The 24,423-nt window shown below is 40.0% G+C and overlaps 2 protein-coding genes across 2 annotated transcripts in view; one reads left to right on the top strand and one right to left on the bottom strand.

Annotated features, from left to right (window-relative positions):
- The window catches only part of Lbr (lamin B receptor), a 28,419-nt gene extending 17,978 nt beyond the window's left edge, over positions 1-10,441 (top strand). The window contains exons 8-14 of the mRNA XM_005326525.5: positions 55-246; positions 857-960; positions 2,455-2,580; positions 5,940-6,108; positions 7,747-7,827; positions 7,942-8,064; positions 8,451-10,441. Of these exons, the coding sequence (XP_005326582.1) occupies positions 55-246; positions 857-960; positions 2,455-2,580; positions 5,940-6,108; positions 7,747-7,827; positions 7,942-8,064; positions 8,451-8,611 (956 nt within the window). The 3' untranslated portion in view covers positions 8,612-10,441. The remainder of the gene's footprint in view (positions 1-54; positions 247-856; positions 961-2,454; positions 2,581-5,939; positions 6,109-7,746; positions 7,828-7,941; positions 8,065-8,450) is intronic.
- Positions 10,442-12,068: 1,627 nt separating this feature from the next.
- Positions 12,069-24,423, bottom strand: part of Dnah14 (dynein axonemal heavy chain 14) — a 322,525-nt gene continuing 310,170 nt past the window's right edge. The window contains 6 exon segments of the mRNA XM_078022909.1: positions 12,069-12,382; positions 12,717-12,863; positions 13,377-13,379; positions 17,235-17,398; positions 20,378-20,517; positions 21,597-21,709. Of these exon segments, the coding sequence (XP_077879035.1) occupies positions 12,167-12,382; positions 12,717-12,863; positions 13,377-13,379; positions 17,235-17,398; positions 20,378-20,517; positions 21,597-21,709 (783 nt within the window). The 3' untranslated portion in view covers positions 12,069-12,166.

Here is a 24,423-nt window from a genome sequence, read left to right as displayed (position 1 = left end):
AGCCCTGGGTTAATATAACCCCCCCCCCCATCCCATTTTTTTTCTCTCTTAAAGGATTCTATGCATTTATCTTGACATCTGCAGTCATCGGAACATCTCTCTTCTGGGGTGTTGAGCTTTATTATGTGTACAACCATTTCCTTCAGTTTGCCCTTGCAGCCACTATTTTTTCCGTGATCTTGAGTATTTACCTCTACGCTCGCTCTTGGAAAGCACCCAAGGATGAACTGTCTCCTGCCAGCGCTGGTGAGCAGTGGTGAATCGTGGGTTAGATGAATGCCAGAGCCCTCTGCAGCCATTTCTAGACTTGAATAGATGACTGCCTCCCACCCCCCACGTTTCCCTTCTAGCTTCATTTTATGGGAAAAGCAGAGAAATGTAAAAAAACAAAAAGATGGGAAAAAAAGCTAAAGAAAAATGAATTTAGAAGAAAATATTAATTTTTTTCTCTTATGCTTTTCTGTTCCTTTAGTTGTTTGATGACAATAAATACTTTTGTAAACTTTTGAGAATCACAATTTATAACATTATTTTGTCTAAAATAGTCAATACTTTGGTTGATTCTGATCTAAACTGTTTAAGCGTTTTTAATAAAGTTGTTTATTTTAAAAAATTGTACATTTAAAGAACTTCTGGTTCCCTCAAAATGGGGGCCTTCAAAGGGTGTAGTTTGTGTCCTTCTGCTGAGTCTGCATCCCCAGCTCCCTGCGTACTGTGGGATCCTCCTACCTTTTACCACCAGAACTTTCCTAGGCTCTTGTAGGCAGCTGAATTGGGACCCCTGGATAATAGGTGGCTATGAGATTTTAGAGCCTCGTTTGGAACACCATTTGGGTAAAATCTTTTCCATTCTCAGGAAATGCTGTCTATGATTTCTTCGTTGGCCGTGAATTAAATCCTCGAATTGGTGCTTTTGATCTCAAATACTTTTGTGAATTGCGTCCTGGATTGATTGGATGGGTATGTCCTTTTTTACTTTTTAAATTTAATAATAGAAATTTTTCTTGCATTTAGAAAGAAATGTAGATAATTTTAAAGTAACAAGTGGGCACTGTGTTTTTAGGAATAATTATAGCTTTCTATATTCTATTTATTTAACACAAAGTGTTTTTTGTAATATTTTCACTTTATATTTATTTATTTTTTAAAATTCTTTTTCTAAAAATTTTTGTAGTTGTAGATGGATAGCATTCCTTTATTTTACTTGTTTATTTTAATGTGGTGCTGAGGATCGAACCCAGTGCCTCACCTGTGCTAGGCAAGTGCTCTGCCACTGAGCTACAGCCCCAGCCCCTTTCATTTCATTTTATTTTTTTTATATATATATATATATATATATATTATTTTAGTTGTAGATGGACACAGTATCGTTATTTTGTTTATTTATTTTTATGTGGTGCTGAGGATTGAACCCAGCGCCTTGCATCTACAAGGCAAGCACACCAACGCTGAGCCACAACTCCAGCCCCTCATTTTATTTTTTATTTTTTATTTTATTTTTTTAATGTTTATTTTTTAGTTTTTGGCGGACACAACATCTTTGTTTGTATGTGGTGCTGAGGATTGAACTCGGGCTGCATGCATGCCAGACAAGCGTGCTACTGGTTGAGCCACATCCCCAGCCGCCTCATTTTATTTTTATTGAAATCATTTTAACTTTATGTAGGAAAGTGAGTGTGTAGATGAATTAATGTAAGAAAAAAATGTATTTTTCTTCTCTTTTTAAAAAAAGCCAATTTTTTTTTTTTTTTTTTTTTGGTACTGGGGATTGAACTTGGGAGCACTCGAACACTGATTCACATCCCAGCCCTATTTTGTACTTCATTTAGAGGCGGGGTCTCACTGAGTTGCAGAGCACCTCCCTGTTGCTGAGGCTGGCTTTGAACTTTTGATCCTCCTGTCTCAGCCTCCAAAGCCACAGGTATTACAGGTGTGCGCCAACGTGTCTGGCCCTAAAAAAAAAAAAAAAAAAAAAAAAAAAAAAAAGCCTAATTTCAAACTTGCAGTAGAGTTATGAAAATAAAGAGGTCTCTTGCTGTCCTCATTCCCCTTCCCATAGTGTTAACATCTGATCTACCATAGTATGGTTATTGGTAACAGCAAGTTAACATTAGTGGTTGCTAAGTCTTTGCTTGTCTCTAGTGAGAGAGAGTGTTTTGAAGAATACTAGTTGGTTATTTTATAAGTGTCCCTCCGTTTGGGTTAGTCCAGTATTTTCTCATGATTGGAGTGAGGTTATACATTTTGGCAAGAGCAGCACAGAAGTGACATTATATCCTCAGTGCATTGTGGCCAGGGGTTCCCGGTATTGATACCTTGTCCCCAGTGGAGGGTTCGTGGTTAGGGCAGTGTCCGCTGGGCTTCTCGGCTGGGAAGTTCCTTCCTTCTTCCTCTGTGTAGTGCTTGGCATCTTGGGAAGGTCCTTTGAGACTATATTTCCCTCTTTTATTTCAGGTGGTTATTAACTTAGTGATGCTTTTGGCTGAAATGAAAGTACAGAACCGTGCTGCTCCATCCTTGGCAATGATTTTGGTTAACAGTTTCCAGCTCCTATATGTGGTGGACGCCCTCTGGAACGAGGTAATTAATTTTAGGAGCCCAGGCCTTGGAGTCTGGTGGCTTTGACAGTGAGTGAATGACCTGATCTCTGGGAGTCTTGCTGTCTGCACACAAAGGGGGGGAATCCAGCCTCCTCCAGCTTGCTGTGAGGTGGTGGGAAGTGCCACTGTGTGGGCGTGGAGCTACCGCACTGAGCAGGGCCGATGTCGGGTTTCTAGGCTTTTGGCCACACATCCGTGTGTGTCAGCAAGTGTTTATTTAAAAATAATATTGTAAGTATTTAAAATTGGTAGATCTTGGCATCTGTTTTTTTGAGTAGTGACCGATTCACATAACTAAAATTTAACTGTTTAATTACTATATCACATGGAAGTTGGTAATCATTTAATTAGAATGGTGTTTTTGGATTGTCAAGAGGAAGCTAAAGAGGAAGATTTCTGATTTTATAATCCATCTGGTTAGAGCCTCACTTTCTATTTTGAAACATGAACAATATTTCCCCCATTATATATTGTTCATATTTCAAAATAGAAAGTGAGGCTCTAACCAGATGGATTATAAAATCAGAAATCAAGATACATTGAGGAGACCAGCTTTATTTCAAAAGTTGTTTCCAACTTGTGGCCATTCTCATAATTGATAGGCCACTAATGATTTCTGTGGCATGAAGGCTGTTAAATGTTTTGCTGGTCTTCTCTGTCTCAACTGAACATATTTCTTTTAGAAAGCATTTCTTCCTCAGCCCTATGTTAGATATATTTTTATTATATTTATTGGTATCTTTGCAATCACCTTCTCCATATTACAAGTTTTCTTTCAGTTTTAAAAACAAAATTGGCAGGCCTACATTCTTATGTCCCAAAATAAGTTTTTATGACACTCAGATGATATTTTGGAGAGAAATCTCCTCTCCTTTGGAATCAGCACTTCTCACCTTCCTTACCCTCTCCTGAGGCTGATCTTTAATTTGGCTTTCCATGCAGAACCATAAAGAGTGAGTTTGAAAGTTTGGTATTGATATTTTGGTAATCCTCTTGTTCATCTTTTTTTTAAAAAATATTTATTTTTTAGTTGTAGTTGGACACAATACCTTTATTTAATTTTATTTTTATGTGGTGCTGAGGATGGAACCCAGGACCTCTCGAGTGCTAGGCAAGTGCAAGTGCTAGTGCTCTACCGCTGAGCTATAACCCCAGCCCCCTTTTCTTTAGGAGGATTAGGACCTCTTTGAAGTTCAACAAACTTCATTTATAAGTAGAGGGATTGATGTTACCCCTGGTTACAGGTTGTTGTTGAACTCCCTCACCCCTTCGCATAGACTCTGCTCAGAGCTTTGTGTGCTATGGAGATGATGATGGCCTTCCATACTCAAGTCCTTTAGCATGAATTCCAGATCCACCCCAAATAAAGTGTGCTTTTGAAATTAAAAGAGTAACTCTTGGTATTGCCAGTGTAGGTCTGTCTGCTGTGATGTAGTAGCTCCTGAGGAACACATAGATAACACTTCACAAATGATATTTCACTTTTGCTTTATCTCACCTCAGATTTGTTTTTGATTGGTTGTCAGTAATGATTCCTTCTAGTTTCTTCCTTCTTTTTTTTGTTTTGTTTTGTTTTTTGTGTATGTGGTGCTGGGGATTGAACCCAGGGCTTTGTGAATGTGAAGTAGACAGTCTACCAACTGAGCTATATGCCCAGCCCCTTCCTTCATGCTTTCTGTCTTTTGGTAGATTTGGAAATCTTGCATCTTAAGGCAAAGCTCTTTAAGGCAGCATTAACAGAGCCCGGGGGTGGGGGATTGGGCTGGGAGGTTGTTCGCTGTGTATCTTCTTGTTTCAGCTGTCAAGCTTCTCCAGGAAGGGACTTGATTTTATGATTTTCTTCAGCCACAGGTAATTAGCAGATGCTTAATAGCTTTCTTGAAAGGTCAGTTGGTATAAATTCCTCTATATGAAACTGCCTCACCTTAAGAAAAACCGAGAATGCCAGTTTAAGTACACACGACAGGAGGAGCCTGTCTTGGGATTGTCCTGAGGCTCCAGGAGGGGTGCCCCTGAGAGTCCTGCCCACCTGGCATTGGGTGCTTAGGCTTTGGTCCTTCTCACTTCCACCCTCTTGGGCCCTGGCTGTTATCCGCATCTGCTTTTGTCTGGTCCCTTTTAAAAAGAACCGCCTTTATCCTGTTTTGCACCAGGAGACCAGATATCTTTTTGCATTCTTTCGAGGGACAAAATAAAGCTCTTGAGGTATCACTCTTTTCTTTTAAAACTAGAACTCAGATCCTTCAGTAGAGCTTGTACTAGCTAATCTTTCTACATCAGGAGCATACACTGAAGTTTAGAGGTCTCCTTCGCCAGGCTGGGTGAGTTTGATATTGGAGGTGTCTGGATTGCTTGGGTCCAGGTCCTGAGGTGATCTGGCTCTAGCAATATGCTCATGCGAGACAACCCCCCAGAGAGGATTGCACTTTTGTTAATTTACGAGGAGGGGTGAAGCAATTGACCATGTTACCAGGTAGCTTATTTCTTCTGTGGAAAATGCATATGAGAAGCCAGATGGGGTGGGCTGCTTGGGAGGCTTAGGCAGGAGGATTGCAAACTTGAGATTAACCTTGGCAATTTAGTGAGATCCTGTCTTGGAATGAAAAAGGATTGGGGATGTTGCTCAGTGGTGGAATGCTTCTGAGTTCAGTCCCCAGTAATGAAGAAGAGTGGGGCTGGGAGGAAGGAAGGAAAGAAAAGCCAGGTGATGATCAGAAATTAGATTGGGGGCTGGGGATGTGGCTCAAGCGGTAGCGCGCTCGCCTGGCATGCATGCGGCCCGGGTTCGATCCTCAGCACCACATACCAACAAAGATGTTGTGTCCGCCGAGAACTAAAAAATAAATATTAAAAATTAAAAAAAAAAAAAAAGAAATTAGATTGGTGCCCCTGAATTGAAACAAAGGGAACTGGCAATTTCATTATTCTTTCTTCAGACACATTTTGAACACTTCTCCATGTTGTGCTGGGGTGACAAAGATGAAAACATGGTCCCCACTTTTGGAGGGTTATGGTTCAGTGGAGAGAGACTGGACAAGTAAAGTAGCAGGGGCATCTGAGAAGTGGAGGGAGGAAGGCTGCAGGGGGCAGGGCTGATCTATGGTTGGAGGAGGGGAAAGTAGGTGGAGGGGCCCTTTGGGGTCTGCTGTTACAGGGCTGTGGACTAGGGGTAGAGCACAGCAGAGTGCAGGCCAGGGAAATCATAGCTCCCTGTTTTTTAACAAAATTTTGGTTGGTGTGCCCTCCCAGAGCCCTTCATATTTGACAATACTGGCACAGTATTTGAATACTTTAAACTTGGAAGCTTTTTCTTTCCTTCCCCTGTCTATGTCCTTACAGGAAGCCGTGTTGACGACCATGGACATCATCCACGATGGGTTTGGATTTATGTTGGCCTTTGGAGATTTGGTGTGGGTTCCGTTTATCTATAGCTTCCAAGCCTTTTACTTAGTAACTCACCCTCATGAGGTGTCTTGGCCTGTAGCTGCTGGGATTATTGCTCTGAAACGTGAGTATTAAGCTCAGCTTCTGGGTAACTATGTGCTATGGGCCAAGTCTGCTGTGCCCTAGTATCTACCTGTTTTTAACGTGCCATTTTAAATGGTCATGATTAGCTCAGGTTTGAAGTGATTTGTGATGGATGAGTAATAAAAAGATTCTGCATCTTGTGCAAACAATGGATGCTTCATGTGTCTGTTCTTTAGTAGGTCTCTAAACATAATATTTAAACAAAACATCTTGTTTTAAAATTTAAAAATTTGAATCATGATTTATTTTTTCTGTTGAGTGCCTACTCTTCTGAGTCGTTATTTTAAAAATGGGAAGATTGGTCTTGCCCTCAGAAAGCTCACAGAATATTCTCACAGGAGAAAAGACGCATTGTGGCCTGAGGCATGTGGGTGAGTGCCAGTGTGGGGCTTGGAGTTTTAGGTACCGAGGACTAGTGGGAACAGGCTGGGGTTGTAGCTCAGTGGCAGAGCTTGCCTAGCGCGTGAGGCACTGGGTTCAATCCTCAGCACCACCCATAAATAAGGAAAATAAAGGTCCGTTGCCAGAAAGGTCTGTTGCTTGGAAAAAAATAATGGAATGGAGATGGACAGGGAGCATGTCAGCAGGGTGAGTGGTGGGGAGAGGGAAGCGAGTTTGGGAAGTGAGGGGTCCAGTTTAGCTTTGGCTGGAAGCCTGCCAGGCCCAGTCATACATTTCACTTCAGGATGGATTTTCTTTAGTCCTTTGTCATTAAATCATTTATTAAATTTCTCCATCAGAGGCTGTGCAAGATAAGCATTGAACTTCATTCATCTATAGCTAGTTTTGCTAGCCTAATCAGTGTCCATGGTAAAAGAAGAAATCTAAGTTGTTGGTGAAAATTAAAATTTAGTTTTGTCTGGCTTGATGGCACATGCCTATAATCCCAGCAGCTTGGGAGGCTGAGGCAGTAGGATCATGAGTTCAAAGCCAGCCTCAGCGAGTTAGCAAGGCCCTGTCTCTAAATAAAATATAAAAGGGCAGTGGTTAAGCACCCCTGGGTTCAAACCCTGGTACCAAAAAAAAAAAAAAAAAAAAAAGATTTGGTTTCACCATTGGTTTGGTTATCTGTATCAAGTGTGCCTGTGTGTTATTCAAAGCAGTATTATATATTTTACAGTTAAGATAAAAATATGGAATAGATGTATTTCTATTTATTCAGGACCAACAGTACAATAGGTAAGTCAGGGCCTGTTGATGTCAACATTTTGAAATTTAAATAAAGCTACCAACTTGTAGGTTTGCAGTGGGATTCCACATAGATTTGAAGTGGTACTGGTTCTAAGCTGGTGTTTATTTTATTAATAAAGTGTTCATGTTAGGTATCAAAACTTAACACTAAACTCTAGCACTGATTTTATTGTCGTGGGCTTTCTTAGATTTTATTTTGTTTGGGGATGTGATTGAATTTTGCCTTTAAGGTATATAATGAGAGAGATTTCTGAAGAGTTGCTTTTTGACATTCTGGGCTTGAGTTTTCAAATTGTTTTTAAAAATCAGAATGTTCTCTGCTTTGAACATTTCCTCAGAGCCTTGAAATAATTTCTGAGAGAAATTACAGATAATTTTATGTATTAGGTTATATCTAAATTAACAAAAAACTATTTTAAAATTACAGTTTGTGGATATGTAATCTTCCGGTGTGCAAATTCTCAGAAGAATGAATTCCGGAAAAATCCCACTAATCCAAAGCTTGCTCGTAAGTAGTAGTTTATATTTGTATGATGTATATTAAATGAAGATTTTATATGTTTTTTATTTTTTATTTTTTTTTTTTAGAGATCATTAAAAATGTATTTTTGTTTTTATATAGATTTAAAAACCATTCATACTTCTACGGGAAAAAATCTTCTAGTTTCTGGATGGTGGGGTTTTGTTCGCCACCCCAATTACTTGGGTGATCTCATCATGGCCCTGGCATGGTCCCTGCCTTGTGGTAAGCATTTCAGCCCATTGAAAGATGTGTGTGTGTGTCTTTAGTTGGGACAGAGTGGGCAGGGGTCAGTGTGAGTCTTCTGCTGACAGTGGTGGGTTGGGATTGCCTCAGCTGAGTTCCTCCTGAGCTGGGTTCTGATTTTTTGTTTATGCAACAACTTATTTACCCTGTTTCTGTGGGGAATTGGGATCCACAGAGCCTGAAGTTTTACTTTGAACTTCTACAAATAAAAAATTTTGAGTTTTAAACTGTGCCTGATTTTTTTCTACACAGAGTACATAGATTCTGGAAAACTGTGATTCTTAGAGAATTTGAGGAAAGGCAGGAAAAACTGCAGTGTAGGGAAAATAAAAATGTCCATTGCTTTTGACTGTTATTTTCCACAGGTTTTAATCACATCCTGCCTTATTTCTATGTGATTTACTTCACCATTTTGCTTGTCCACCGAGAAGCACGCGATGAGCACCAGTGTAAGAAGAAGTATGGCCTGGCGTGGGAGAAATACTGCCAGCGCGTGCCCTACCGCATCTTCCCGTACATTTACTGATTCTGTTCTGGTGATTAAAAATGCTCCCATTGTTTAGGCTTCCATTTGTGAAAACAGGGGGAAAAAAAATCCAAACTCTCATTGCACTGACAGGATCTGTAAGTTTTGAGTCAGGACTCTAGAGCCAAGTAGTATGTCTGTTAATATAGCCATGTATATTTTTATTAAATTAATAACAATGTCAGGAACTATACAAATAACAATGTTAGAATTTGCTTTTAATAGGAAATTTTCAATCCTTAAAAATTTGAAAAAAAAAACACAACAAAGCAAGTCTTAAATGCACTGAAAAGAATACTATTGATATTTGTAGTTTTTAATTCCAAATTTTGATTTTTTTTTTCCCTTTTGCCAGTTGGTTTTTCTTAAGTGAAAACACTGTTCCATTTAGAATACATTTGTGTTTCATTGCATTAAGAAAACAATTTCATTTGCTTCTCTTTAAATCATTTACAAGTTATGTGATTTTTAAAGGAATTCACTGTACATGGAGAGTGATGGCAGGCTAGGAGCATACACTGTTTAAAGAGGCCCATTGGTAGCAGTTGGCTTAACTTCAACTTCTGAAACTGCATTTGAAAATGTACATACATAGCTTATTTTTATGTAATATATGGTGACTTCAGATTTTTCTGTACAGTATTTTGAATGTGAGATAATTGTCAGGACTAAAGTAGCTTTTTAACAAACATTTTCAGTATTTTAAATTAAGTTTTGTAAAATAATACATGTGAATTAAAAATTTTGAAGCAATTAGAATTCATTTAATATTGTATAGAAGATGCTCTTAAAACATAGGAAAGGTATTTTTTCTTAATCCAAAGTTTGTGAATTTGGCTTTGCTACCTCAATTGCAGGTGTGTGTTTGCCTTTATAAACTCTTACAAATAGAAAAAATAGAATAAATATATATTTTTGGAGAAACATTACTATTTAAACATTTTTTTACAAACATTGGTGTTCAAAAATTTGCCATTTAAGGCTACTATTTTTATATATTTTTTTGACTTTAAAATTCAACAGTGTTTTTGCTACTATTCATTTAAATTGAACAGTGATTTTGCTACTATTTAGCTCATGCAGTTTATACTGTATTTTGTCCACATGTCCTTTATGTCCACAAAACCTTGAAAGGAGTACTGTCTGAAAACAAGGCGTTAACTTAAAATTGCTTCTTTTAATAGATGTGCATAAAGGAAATTTAACCTTTAAATTCTAGTGAAGTTGATGTAGTCTCATTCATTATTAATTGTCCTATAATGGAACAGTAGCAAATTCACCAAACTTTTGTATTAAAAACTAATTGTTCTCAGTATCTTAAACATAGGGGAATGTAATACTTATAGTGTATGTTTGGGTTTTAATTCTACATTATATATATGAGCCATTTAGATATGCAGTGTTCATCCTACCCTGCAATTTGAAGTATCTATAACCTAGCTTATGTTAATGTGATCATGGAGTTGGTTTTCTCTAGCATTCTGCAACCTGTAATGTATAAACATTGCTTTGGTGAAATTGTCAGTGTTTTATCAGTACTGATGTATGCAAGCAAATTTTTTTGTTGCCTTTTTTTTTTTTTTAAGTTATGCTTTTCTCCTGGTATTGGAAAGTGGTGTTCTAGCAGGTTCTGGCCTGGATCACAGGGAGGTTTTGGGGGAGGATGGAGGACATTCAGTTCTTTTCCTGGCAACGAAAAAGGTTTGTTATCAGTGCTTGGACATCAGCTACAGTTTGGTTTAATTTTGCTTTTGACATGTTATATGACAAGCTTTATACTGAAGTTTTAAGTTGGAAATAAAATTGAAAATAAAAATGTTGCTTTGATTACTTTGATTCTTATTTAATTTTTTTTTGCCTGCAACTTTGGGATTATTGTCACCAAGACAAATCCTTCACTAACCCTCCCCGCCCACTGCTCTTTCTAGGATTATTCCTCTGGGACCTTCCTGGATCACTGGGCATCCAAATGGCAAACTGGGTCCCTTGGCCAGTTGCTGTTTATATTGAAGCTGTCACAATGTTAGAGCTTGAAAGGGTAGTGGTGAGGGAGTGGGTAACTCCCAGAAAATGGTTGTGTATTTAGGATTTGCAGTTTGAGAAATGCTAAAAACTATTGCATATTCAATAATAACCTTCAAATGAATAGCTATTAATCATAGAGGCATTTGTGTTTATTTAAAGACAGTACATCCTTTAAGAAAGAGGCATTTATGTCTAAGACAGTGCCTGATGCCCATTTGGGTTTTCAGCTGATAATGCAGCACTCAGGCTGAGCTCAGTGAGGAAATCAGACGGAGTCAGTTCTTCATTCCTCCTCCTGCCATCCCATAATGTGGCAGAAGGTGTGTGTGTGTCAGAATCTGTGCTGATTAAAAATCTAGCACAGGATTCATATCTTGAAGGTCTTTAATTTTGTACTGTTTGTTTGAAGAAAAGGCCTTGTGTATTGGTGGTTTCCAGAAAGTATGGGTTGTTTTTAACAAATCCTGGATAATTTAAAAAACTTTTAGCAAATGAATTGCAACTAATAAGACCCCACCTTCTATCTTTTGGTAAAATTATACACTTTATCATTTTCTCCTTGGTTCCTAAGAGACAGGGACTGTCTTAGTTCTTTTCTATAGTTATGCTCCTACTGTTGTTTTTAGACAGTATAGTTTCCTAGACCAGAAAGCAAGTACATATTAACATTTTGTGGCTGTTTATGAGTCCAATTTGTGGTATAAGTCCCACCCTTCCACCTCCTTATGTTAGAGAATGGATTGTTATCTTCATGTGTGACTTGGAGTATGTCCATTGCCAAAGTCCAGTGATAATAAAATGAAACCTTGAATTATAGCTGTCCTTCCTTTTAGAAATGCAAACCTGGGTGAGTTTAGTCTCAGCACTGGCTGTTATTAAGCTGTAAAATTTGGCTGGCATGCCCACCTGGTACAGAGCAGGGCGTCTGAGGATTATAATGGAATTCTTGTTAGTGTTCCAAAGTGTTCCAAAATGATAGTTACAATTATAGAGTACAGTTAAGGAGATTCTTCCCATAGAAACACATTTAGATATATCAATCCTGTTTATGGAATTCTCATGATTTGTTTTTGTAGTCTAGTGAGGTCAGAACCAAGGCTGCATTTCTTTTAAGTAAGGAAGGCTATTCCATTTTGTTTTAGAAGTCTGTAGGCCAGTAGTGTAGAGTATTCCAAAGGAGGTGTATTGCATTTTATATAAAACACAAACCACTAACTTGAGTTAAAAGCTTTTTAGAAATATGCCCTAATAACTTTGCTGGTTTAAGTCAAACCTGCTGTGTTCCAGGTTATGCTGACCTGCACGAGAGCCAAGCTGCAGACATCGAGCATTAGGTCTTGATGAGTTTAGAACAAAAAGCAGCTCTAAGATTTCCCCACATAATGATGTCCTCACCTACAGATGAAAGAGACTGCGCACCTGTCCAGTCTGGCTGACCACTCATCATTAGGAAGGGTGTTGATGACATTCGAGGGTCTGGACAGCATAAAGAGTCAAAACTTCAAATGGTTTGGTATGGAAGTTTATTTTTCATTCATTCTTTTCACACAGCAATGCCACCTGCATGGTGATCCAGTGACTAGGAGGTTTTGCCGTTGGTAAATACACTGATGTCAGAAAGTTTGTTGGTAGACTAGTACCAGTGTTAAAAATTCTTGACCTCTCAGGTGTCTGGTAAATTGGACATTCAAAAGTATAGAGTTCTGAATCTGTCTGGTTAGAAGCATTGGGTGTTTCAGTAGAAATCTTGAAAGAGAAAAAATCCAGTAATCAAATTGCATAGTTCAAAACCAGTTAGCTCACATTTTCCCTACATGAAGTCCAGGGGATACGGTAAGGATTGAATATGTAAGTTAATGTACTTGCACGTGAGGACTTTAATTTAGAGGAATTCCCATGGCTTTGTAGTACAGAGAAATAACATTGAATATTAATACAGCATCTGTTTCAGATTTTAGCAATCTCGGGGCTATTTTAAACGTGCAAGGTCTGAAGCTATCATATTTTCCTCTTGAGATTGTGTCTTAGTGAGGGGGAGCTTAGAAGATCAGGACTTCCTGATGAACAGCTGGGTGATTACCTTTGTTGGCATAAAGTATATGTCGGGAAAGTCACAACACATTTCAAGAGGCAGCGAGTCTTCTAGTATATTTTGTTCATGATTCCATCGTGCTCCCTCAAGGAATAAGCCAAAAATATGAACTCCTTCATGAGAGGAATCCAAGCCCTGAGATGGAAGAGAGATGGTGTCAGCAGGTTCCCAGGCAGAAGCTGCCAGCCTAACAGGAGCTCCCTGAGGAGATGCCATCCCAGCGTGGGACCATCCCTGGTGTGTTGTCCCAAGTTTCTCCCATTCTGAGCATTTAGAATTGTAGGCTTTTGTCTGCCTTCTAGTGCTGATCCTGAATTGACAAGTATTTTCAGACAGGAAAACCCCATATTTCTACAATTGTAATCCTGAGCTGAGCTTCTTAGAAGAAATCAAGAACAGTTGTAAAATGAGCTCGTTTTACAAGGCTCAAACTTTGTCACCTACCTCTACCATGGTGGCTACATTACTCAGTAGGGCTCTGAAAATTTAAAAGGCAGTGAAGGTTCTGTATCGTATCTGATTGAAATTAAATAAATCATTAAATGAATAATAAAGGGTGAAGTGAATTTCTGATGAGTGGTGTTAAGCAGAAAACCGGAGTTGCCAGCAGCTCCAATTCCAGGAGTGCCTGGGGGCTGGTGAAGCCACCTGCTCTTCTCCAGGTGTGCTGCACCTGAGGTGCTGAGTGGTGGAGCACTAAGCTGCCCAGGAGGCCTCAGCCTTCTTTGATCTGGCAGTTCTCTGAGGAGATGGATGGACACAGCTCTCCCAGACCAGCTTGTTGGCACAGAGATGAAGTGTGGAACAGCCTGTGCTGTGCTTGGTGACTCAGCTAACCACTCTGTGGATGTGACCTGCCTCAAGGTGCAAGGTGAATTCATATAAAGCACATTCTATAAAAGACTTACTGGGAATTGTTTTGTGTAGTGACTTGACTTTAACGTACAGGCTAAGTTTCATACACTGTGTTGACTCTAGCGTTGTCTTTTCATATACAACATGGGAGCAGTGACTCTCATGCATTTGACTTTGTTTATACTTGTGTGATTTGGACATGGAATGCATGGGTTTTTCAAAGAAAAGACGTAATATGTAAGTAATTTGCAAACAGTCCATGATGAGGTGACTTAATTCTCACAAGAGCTAACCAAAATGAATGAAAGGAAATTTACCTAAATCAAATCTGATTCATGGGATAAACAGAAATAACAGAACATCTGATTAGATGGGTAGAGACAAAAAGCAAGTTTGGAAGGGCAGCCCACCCCCTTTGTCCCTATGAGGCATGAGAAGAGGGCCCAGAGCAACCTGCCTCCCTGAGCTTTGTGTCTGCTGGGTTGTGTAGGAAGGTGTTGGACAGGCTGAAGAGCAGGCTAGCCTTGGAGTCAAAGCCATGTCTGGGCTCTTTGAACCTTAATTCTGGCCTATAAAACTGACAATTTTTCATAAATAATGCAGGTAAAGAGCCTGTGCGTCTCTGACACACGATAAATGCTGAGTGCAGGTTGGTAAGGGGCCTTGGTGCCATCATGACAGGTCAGGTAGGCTGTGACCTTCTGGAGGCCAGTGGCTTTGTGTTGTTCATCTTTCATTTCCAACAGCTAGCACAGGTTTGCACACATATTTTTGAGTGAATGAATTGATAAACAATTGGGCAAATTTCAAGTCCAAAACACATCTGAACTTTAAATTTCTTTCACTTTGGTATCCTTGCCTAGTGGTCACTTTGTTTTTCCTAAACTTCCAGGAACAGGGCACTTACTGTCTACAAATGGAAGCTGTGCTAACCACCATGGGCAATTTGGATCAAGTGGATATCCTGATGCTCAGTGAGTCCCCCTGGAAGCCTCTGTGGCTGGCACTCCTTTGGAGTTCTAGTAGATTTAGAGTCTAGTTCTTCATGCATCACCCCTTTAAATAGTTCTCTTCTAAGTCTTTTCTAGAATGGATTCTCCCAATATTATCCTTCTGAAAAGGTTTCCAACCTGCAATCACTCTAGATGTTCTCTGAGTCATTTCTAAGTGCAGTCTGATGCATGCCAAGAAAAGGAAGACGAGGACTGGAGCAGGAGACCGAACAGCATGAGCCCTGGCCTCCTCCCATGACCCCAGATCCCTAGACACACTCATAACAGCACTGGAAACAAGATGTGTCCTAGTAGACCAGAAATTATGAGATCTCTAAAGATGGATGATAGAATTAGATTAAGGAAATCAGGAAATCACAACCGGTAATGCACACAGTAAAACCTAAACAAAACAATATACCCTCTGTTCCCCCAACCCCACCCCACTACTGAATCCTACAAGCTAATCTTAAATATTGGTACAAAATTTTGAATAAAATATTACAATTAAGATGATTTTATCACTGTAAATCTTTGGATATAGTTAAGCACATTGATAAGGGTAAAAAGTCATGTGATTATTTCCAGAGATACCGAAAAGATCCTTCATTATTACATTTAGCTTTCATTCTTATTTAAAACAATCTTAATTTAGAAATTATATCTTAACAAAATAAACTCGAGATCCATCTATCTATATCATCTACCATGTTAATAGGACAAAGGATAAAAACCAGCTGATTATTTCAGTAGACATGGGAAAAGTGTTTAATAAATTCAATACCTACTTATGATTTAAAAAAAAAATCCTTTTGACAAACTAGGACTAGGAGGCAACCTTCTTAATCTACAAAGAAGCCTATAATTGATATAATACTTAATGGTGGAATAGTGAAGGCTATTCCCTGAGTCTTAGGAAAAAGACAAGAATGTCCATTATCACCTTGTTATTGAACATTGTACTAGAAAGAAACTGAAGAACTAAATACATGATAAGCTAGAGAAATAAAAAGAATAACTAAATATTTAAGATTAAAAGTCTCAATATTGCTGGGGCCAGGGTTGTGGCTCAGTGGTAGAACACTTGCCTAGCATGTGTGAGGCACTGGGTTTGATCCCCCACACCACATAAAAATAAAAAATAAAATAAAGATATTGTGTTTATCTACAAATAAATGTATTATAAAAAGGTCTCAATATTGCTGAGATGTCAATTCTCCAAAAATCAAATGACAACTGTCAAGAAGAGCAAAGCTAGAGGACTTCGTATGAATACATACTGTAAAGCAACAATAATTAAAATAGAACTGCGGCACAAAGACAGACACATCAGTGAAACATATTAGTGACTCAGAAACAGGCCCAGGGATAGACATTTATTTGATCTACGACAAAATTAAAGTGGGGGTAAGGATCATCATTTCAATAAAAGAAAAATGAGACTGAGTCAGTTGGGTACTACCATGCAACCTAAAAAACTTTGACTCCACCTCATACAATACACCAACTCAATTCAATGTGGACCAGAAGCATAAATATGAAAAGTAAAGTCATACAACTTCCAGAGATAATAAAAGAAGATTTTAGTAACCTTGCGATGGGAAGATTTCTTAGGACTTAAAAAGGAGATGGATATAGCAGACTTCATTACAACAAAGAATTTTTGTTCAGCAGAAGACAACACTAAATAAAAAGGAAAGTCACATACCAAGAGAAGATAAATTCTATATATTAACCTGACAAAAGGCTTATTCCAGAATCTATAAAGAACTTCAACAAGTCAATATGACAAAGACTAGCCAATCAAAAGTTGGCTAAAGTCTCATACAGGAACTTCACAAAAGAGCTTTCTGGAAGTTTTGTGAGTCTTTCTAGTAAATTATTACACCTGAAATTTGTTTTGGGAAACTCCTAAACTAGCTATCGGTGTTAGAAGTCTTGGGTAGACTGTGCCTTTAACCTCAAATTTGACTAACCCCAAGTACAAGACTCATGACAAAGAGCCAATTGTACAGTACTACAAATCCTATTCACAAAAAACAACAATTGTAAGAAAACTGTTAAGAAAATAACCTGAAGATAATTTCAATGTGGAGAAAACAAAATTTCCTGAAAGATGTAAATGACCTAAACAAATGGAACAACTATGTTTCTAGTTGGAAAACCCTGATATTTAAAAGACAACGATTCCTTCTTGATTTTGAGCAAACTGTTCAAAATCCTAACAGGCTGTTTAAAACAATGAAATGTGATAAGCTCATTTTTAATGTGGTTGAGTGTGGATCCTGGAGTAGTAGATTCCTAGAGCAGATTGGCACTTAGTAAGCACAAGCGTTCAAGTAGTGGGTGGTGAGAGCACAGCAGGGCTGGGATTACCCAGAGCATATGGCTGGCTGCATGGCCACCGCTCCCAGCCTGGGTGTCTTCCTGGCCATCCTCACTGTGTTTGCTGAGTGTTGGTTGGGGGTGGGAGGAGATTTTGCTTGCCACCTGGCTGAGCTCTGGAATAAGTGGGCTGCCGGGCGCAGTTGGATGGCATTTGGACTTGAAGAGCTCTGTGCCTTATTTGTCTGCCTCTCTGGTTACCTGGCAGGTGGTAAGTACTGAATAAAGGTTCATTGAGGGAATGAACAACTACCCTTTCCGATCCTGTCAGTACCTTAAAGGCTCTCCTGACTGTGTTGAGCTTCTTTTGGATAGTTATGGAGAGCTCCTCATCTTTGATGTCACTGGTGTCAGAAGTCACATGGTGGGTAAAAGTGAGGCCATCCATAGAGATTCCTTGGGCTCTTCCATAGTCTTGAAGCACAGCAGAAAGAAAGGCTTTGAAGAAAAATACCAACAATTTCCTTGTGAGTCTCTGGACTTCCCTCAGGGGTGGGCAACACCCATTCCCTCATGGAGATAGAAGAGTGGAGAAGCTAAGTCAGGAAGGAAGAGAGATAAGGGCAAGACCTGTGCACTCACCTCACTTAGGTCTTTGTGCTATTAGTCTGGCAAGTGCATACGCCTCCTGGTGGAGGTGATCGTGGATTTTTCTGTAGATCTAGCCCCTGTTCCCCCATATTTTTGTGGGAATAGGGGAGTTATAAATTTTGGATCCTATATCCACTTCTGACGCCATCTTGGCAAAAAGATGGGGCCAGAGTGAGGACAAGACTAAGTGTGTCAGAATCTTTGTCAGAAAATGACATATGGACACTGGGAGGAGGAAGGCGCTTTTTTTCTCTGTGGTTGCTTAGTGGATGGTGGTCATTTTACCCCTGGTCACACAGAGCAAGGCTATGTGCAGCAGGAAAACCAACAAACACATCTCAAACTTGACAAGGCCATAATTTTAATCCCAGTTAGCTCTTCTCCCTGTGTCCTTTATTTCCGCACCCACTCAGCTGTTTATGCCAGAGACCTGAGAGTTGCTCTATCTGTCTCTCCTACACCCCATCACTTCAAACACCGAGTCTGGTTGGTTCTCTTTCCTAATTTCTGTCTACGCAACTTCTTCTCTGCTTCCCCTACCGTCACCCTACTGCAGGGCACCATGAGTTCTTGCCCTGAGCAAAGCAGACTCCCTGGATGGCTGGGACCTGGCCTTGTACTCCTCCAGTGCACCCTTGCCCTTCTTCCTTCCTGTAGCTATTGTTCATGACCCTTCTGGCCTGAAACACATTAAATAGCTCCCATGGTCACAGGGTGGCATCAACTTTTAGAGTTCCTGGACCCATCCTTCCAGCTTCATCCTACACCATTCTCCCTCTGTGGGTCTTTTGCTCTGATCATAATCAACATTTGGTTTCTTCTAATTTGCTTTCCTCTCTCTTACCTCTGGACTCTAGAATAATCACCAATACAGATGTTATTCTCAGTTTTGGGCAATGGATGAACACTTGACATTTTAAGTCAGGCAGGCTAAGTTCAAATCGTAGCTTAATCAGTATTTTTGTTGTTTATTTGTCTAAAGTCATACAACATATGGGCCAAGATTTCTCTATCTGAAAATAGGGATGATAATAGTAACAGACTCCAAAGATTGTCACGAGAATTGGATGACTTAATTTATACTAAGTTCTTGGAACAGTGCCTGGCACCCCATAAATACTGTGGAAGTACTTTTAATTATTCTCCTCTTCTTCCATCCCCACCTGGAGAACACTTAACTGGCAGTAACCTTCAAGTCTCATTTTAAAAGTCATTTATTTCCTTCCAGGCCCTGAATTAAAGTACCCATGTTTCATACTCCAAAAGTATTGATTTGTTCATATGTTCCTTCAGAAACACATCTAGTCATTCTGCAAATATTTATTGAGAACTTCGCTGGGGCTGGGGGAGTATTTTTTTTTTTTTTTTGCTGGGGGAGTATTGAAGCCAGATTTACAGATAGGTAGTGTAGTTAGGTAAATGGGGTCTAATATTGAATAAAATAAAGAAAATGGAGGCCATTATTAAGAATGGAGTCCAGGAAACCAGAGCAGCACTTGGGGAAATTGAAATGTTAATGTCCCCAAGGCCCAGTACCCGTCCTAAGGAAGTGTTAATGAAGCAGCTCCCAGCAAACAGGGAAGTGCTAATCAAAAGCTGCCCCAGGCCCTTCCTGCTCAGATTACTCCTCCACCCACCTATCTCCCACCTTTTGGGCCTTCCCACCTGCATTCTATCCCTGCAAGATAAAGGGAAACAAAGACTTGAATGTGGGAAAGCTGAAAGAAGACCTTAGCTTTAAAAAAGGAAGACCTCCCCCTTCCAGGGATTCTGCCTTTTGGGTCCCCTTCTTCCTTGGGGAGAAGTCGAAGCTGTCCTTTAATAAAGCCTTCTGCTTTCCACTCTATGCTTCTCTGGTGTTATACTTCAGCATTCGGGGAAGCAAGTTGTCACCGGTAAACAGCGGTAACAGTATTAGGTTCTATGGATATAACAGCAATAAAAACAGACCCATTCCTGTCCTCCTGAAGCTTCTAGTCTACTACTGCTTCTTTACAACTTCCTGTACATCCCTGATCACTCATTGTAGCAATATCTGTTAGGTTAGTGGCAACTTGGTGGCAACTTAGTGGCAACTTAGAACAAAGCAGCCCGGCTGGAAAAGAACATCAATCAGATGCCTTGGAAATGCCTGTCAATCAGCCAGATCTCCTGACTAACACCTGTCAATCAGCAGGACTCCTTGGCCAATCCTGTAGTTCAGCCAACTCCCCTGACCAACTCCAAGGGGGCAAGGGACCCTAGAGACACCTTTTCCTGTCCCAAGCCCTTCCCTTCCTGCTGTAAGCCCCATAAAAGTCCAGTCCGGTTGAGCTTCCACACGGTTTCTCCTCAGACCCTTCCCCTGTCCCCTCTGTGGGTCTGATCAAGTTCTGTCCAGGAGTGATATCTCAATAAAGCCTGTTCAGCGGCCCTTTTAAATCTGCCTCCTTTGGTAGCTGCCTGCCCCGCCTGATCTGACAATATCCTGGTCAATTTTTTCTGCTGAACAGGTGGGGTCCCAGTCCCAGCAAGCATTCAGCCATCTATCAACAAATGAATAAACAACTGAAGCACAGAATCAATTCCTAAGTTATAGTGGTCTCAGGGAGGGTCTTTGACATCACTGAATCATAGCCTAGAGATGAGAAAGTGACCTGCCAAGGTACAGGTGAGATCTGACAAAGGTAAGCCTATTTTGATGAAGAAAGAAAGTGAGAGAGGAGGGAAGAGGCCCTGGTACCTGCCAGGGCATAGGTGCTGTCGTCTAAACCTCTTGTGAAGAGGGTGAGGAGTTGTGGAGATATTGGGCCCAGTGTAGGGCTGATCCTGATTTCTAATGCTCACCTTGTGGGAAGAAGAAAGCTGGGAGCCAGTATCTTGCAGGAAATCCTTCAAAGAAATCAGACTCTGATTCAGGAAGGTATGTGAAGCTTTGACTAGGTGATAAAGCAGTTTCATTTGAAGTTGTGATGAATCTCATGTACCTGTTGAGAAGCAGACCAGGTGAGGTGCATAAGGACATAATAATTGCATACCTGCAGGTGACCTGGGCAATTTCCTCCAGTCCCTCCAGGCTCTCATCTTTTCACTTTTCTTTCTTTCTCTTTCTCTCTCTCTCTCTTTCTCTCTGCTGGGGATTGAACCCAGGCCCTTGTGCATGCGAGGCAGGCACTCTACCAATGAGCTGTATCCCCAGCTTCATTCCTCCCACTCAATTCCCTCCCACTCAGGACTCTTGTGCTATACTTTAATGGGCACCAAGTATGCTTTGAAGCTGGTAGGGGGAAAAGGAAGACAAGTGATTTGGTTGGAAGTCCATGGAATTGAGTAACACAGGGCATTATTACAGTGGGGAACCTGGCCGGGCCTTCTGGAGTCTTATCAATTGTTTCTGAGTTACAGACTTCTCCAAAAGAATCCCCAGAGATGTGGTCTGGTGTTTGCATTTGTTCTAACACTTCTTTATACTTAAATGGTTAAGAGGCAGCCTGGCACAGACTTTGGTACCAGATTTTCTGGGTTCGAACCTCAATACTTCCATTTTCTACTTGTGAAACCTTGGGAAAGTTACTTCATACACTTCAGCTTCCTCATCTCTGAAATAGGATGATGGGGGTTACTAGGATACTTGGTGTGTTAGGAACAGCAATACTCTTGGAAAGAGACTTGATACTCTGTGAGTCCCTTGGTCAATGGTAGCTAGTCTCAGGCCTTCACACTGCTTTTATTATGACCAAAAATACATGGAAAAATCACATGTAGCCAAATATTTCATATATCACTTCATATTTCTCTCTATGTGTTTCTTAGGACGCTTCGTAGAATAATGGAAAAAAATGTTCTGGCTGCTAGTCCTTATCTCTGTCTCAGAGTTTAGGGACCTTGAATGGACTCTCAGCTCCCAAGATCCCCATTTTCTCATCCTAAATGGAAGACAAGAATTCATCTACTCCTTAATTCACATGTTACTCTGAGAACCCAAAGACCAAGCATGTGAAATTAGTTCATAAACTGTTAAGCTCTAGCAAAAATAAGGAAGAAACAAAGCAGTTTTCATTCATACCGACGATGTATTGCAGTGTAAGCCACTTTGGCCCAGGTATTGAAGAAATCCAGTCGCTGCATGAGATCATTAACCCAGGAGCTTAGGGACCTGCATGACTTGTAGGCATATTTCTGTTGAGATTTAGAGACAATTATGTCATTTTTTTGTTTGTTTGTTTGTAGATCTGCCTCTGGGATCATTGGGAACATTTCTGTAAACTTTATAATAGACTCAATTGCCAGGGAGAAAAAAGTTGGCAGAAGAATGTCCTTTTCCAACTGAAATGAACATTTTTACATAGTGAGAAGTCTGAAAATGAATACCCAGGAGAAACAGGGTTATCTTTACTGAATAAACCCTTGGAAGCTTCCACTCTGGCTAAGGCTTTCCTGACTCTTCTCAAATTCTTTCAATAATCCCCTCACCTCTCTTTCCTCTTCTCTGGGGACATTATTTTCACATGCCATTGGGTGTGAGCCTTTCAACTTCCCAGATTTCCCCTGAGCAAAGTTCTATGAGCCCCCACCCACTGTCTGGTCCTTCCCTTTTCCTTCCAGTTCTGAGCCAAGCTGACCCCTGCCCCTCAGCTCTGCCTGCCTTTCTGGGGCATTTCCTCTTGGCTTCCATCCAGTTATGAACACGCTCTTCTTATCTTAAATACAGAAGCCTCTAACTTGTCTCCTACAATGAGTGTACGGGGAAGGGGGTCCGTAAGTCCTTGAACCTCCTTCTGTGTTTATGGTCAAGCTTCTTGAGAAGGCCTTCATTGATTCCTGTTCATTATTGCTCTACATTAGAAGTCATCAGTGGCTTTATAAAAACTTTCCATATTCATGGTGTCCCACCCCCGTTTTTATTTTTTAATATTTATATTTTAGTTGTAATTGGACACAATACCTTTATTTCACTTATTTATTTTTTTTATGTGGTGCTGAGGATGAAATGCAGGGTCTTGCACGTGCGAGGAGAGCGCTCTACTGCTGAGCCACAACCCCCTCCCTACACCTGTTTTATTTGGTACAAATCCTTTGCCACTTTTGGTTAAACTGGTTACTTCCTTCTCCTTCGCTTTTTCTCTTGAATTCTCTATTTTTTTCTAGACCCCATTCATTGGTTCCTTTCCTTCCCTCCCTTGAGGTTAGTGCTGTCCTCTTCTCTTGCTGCTTCGCAGTCCCTTTCCCGGACTTCACCATGGCTGTGGTTTCACTGTTTTCCTAGGCTGATGAAACCAACGTCTTGCTTCACATTGTCATTGTTCCTCCAACAGCATCTCTTTCTGCTCATGTAGTCTCTGAATGGCAGTCTCTGTCTGCCTAAATGTCCAAGCCAGACATATCCTTCCATCTGGCTAATCCCAGGTCTTGTCATACATGCAGTTGTCTGTCGTAATTGTATTTACAGTCTCCCAACTAGGCCATGTTCTCCCATCATAACTGCTGCAGGGAGCCCAGCACTTTCACTGATTAGCTTTCTTAGCAAGCAGCAAAGCCCCTCTGTTAATCTCTTTATCTAGTCAATAAGGGCACAGGAATAAAGGATCCCTAAGGTCCTTTCTGATTCTGAAGTCCTGTGAAGGACTTCATATGTGTGAACTTTACAGCTTCCACATTTCAATTTTTCATCATTGTCTATAATGAATTTTTTTTTTGTACTGGGGATTGAATCTGGGGTGCTTAACCACCGAGCCATATCCCCAACCCTCTTTTTATATTTTATGTAGAGACAGAGCCTCTCTAAGTTGCTTAGGACCTCGATAAGTTGCTGAGACTGGCTTTGAACTCGAAATCTTCCTGCCTCAGCCTCTCAAGCAGATTACAGGTGTATGCCACCGAGCCACCGAGCGTGGCTCTGTATTCAATATTAAAGAATTATAATTGTCTGTGATTCTTAACCTGTCTCCATGTTTTCTTCTTCTTCTCTTTGTTTTTTTTTTGGTACCAGGGATTGAACTCAGGGGTGCTTAACCATGGAGTCACATTCCCAGCCCTTTTCAAAAAAAATTTTTTAGTTGTAAATGGACACAATATCTTCATTTTATTTATTTAATTTATGTGGTGCCCAGAGACTGAACACAGTGCCCCACACATGCAAGGCAAGTGCTCTACCACTGAGTCATAACCCCACCCCCAAGAACCACTGTATTTTTTTTTTCCCTTTTTGGTGGTACTGGGGATTGAACCCAGGGCCTGTGCATGCAAGGCAAGCACCCAACCAACTAAACTATATCCCCAGCTCTAGAACCATCTTTTTAAAGATCATCTGTATAGCAAGTGTTGGTATTTCAGTCATTTTGCAAGTAGGGTAATATTTCATTGCAGGAGTCTTATTCCATTTTTTTGCTGTAAAAACATAGCACCACAGACTGGATTATTTATAAAGAACAGAGATGATTTGGCTCATGATTCTGAATGGGAAATCCAGCCATTACTGTTATGATGTTGTAAATATTTTTGTATATGTCTCTTGATATCTATATGCAAGGGTTTATATACTTTTAAAATATAGAGATCAACTGTATAAAAATTTTGAATCTTAAAAAATTTTTTAGTTCACATAATAATATAAGGAGTATTTCCCCCAATCTACTATTTCAAAGGTTCTGTATTTTGTTTAGATTGTTTTAGTGGCTACCTTGGTAATTTGGTAATTATATCATGCATGTAATTTGTCAAAGTGTAAAGTTCATTACTAATTTTATCCTCCTTCTTGATAATATAACACCTAAAAATTCCAGACATTCCCAACTCTGGTGTATGTGTTATTGCTGACTGTTTTTTATTCTGGGTCTTTTGTTTCAAAATTAACAGTGCTTCTCTAAGAAGAAGAATAAAATCCCATTGGATAT

Source organism: Ictidomys tridecemlineatus, chromosome 10 (assembly GCF_052094955.1).
Source record: "Ictidomys tridecemlineatus isolate mIctTri1 chromosome 10, mIctTri1.hap1, whole genome shotgun sequence".
In the NCBI taxonomy this organism is placed as follows: Eukaryota; Metazoa; Chordata; class Mammalia; order Rodentia; family Sciuridae; genus Ictidomys; species Ictidomys tridecemlineatus.
The sequence above is the reverse complement of the archived record's forward strand: the minus strand, read 5'-3'. Positions and strand labels throughout refer to the sequence as shown.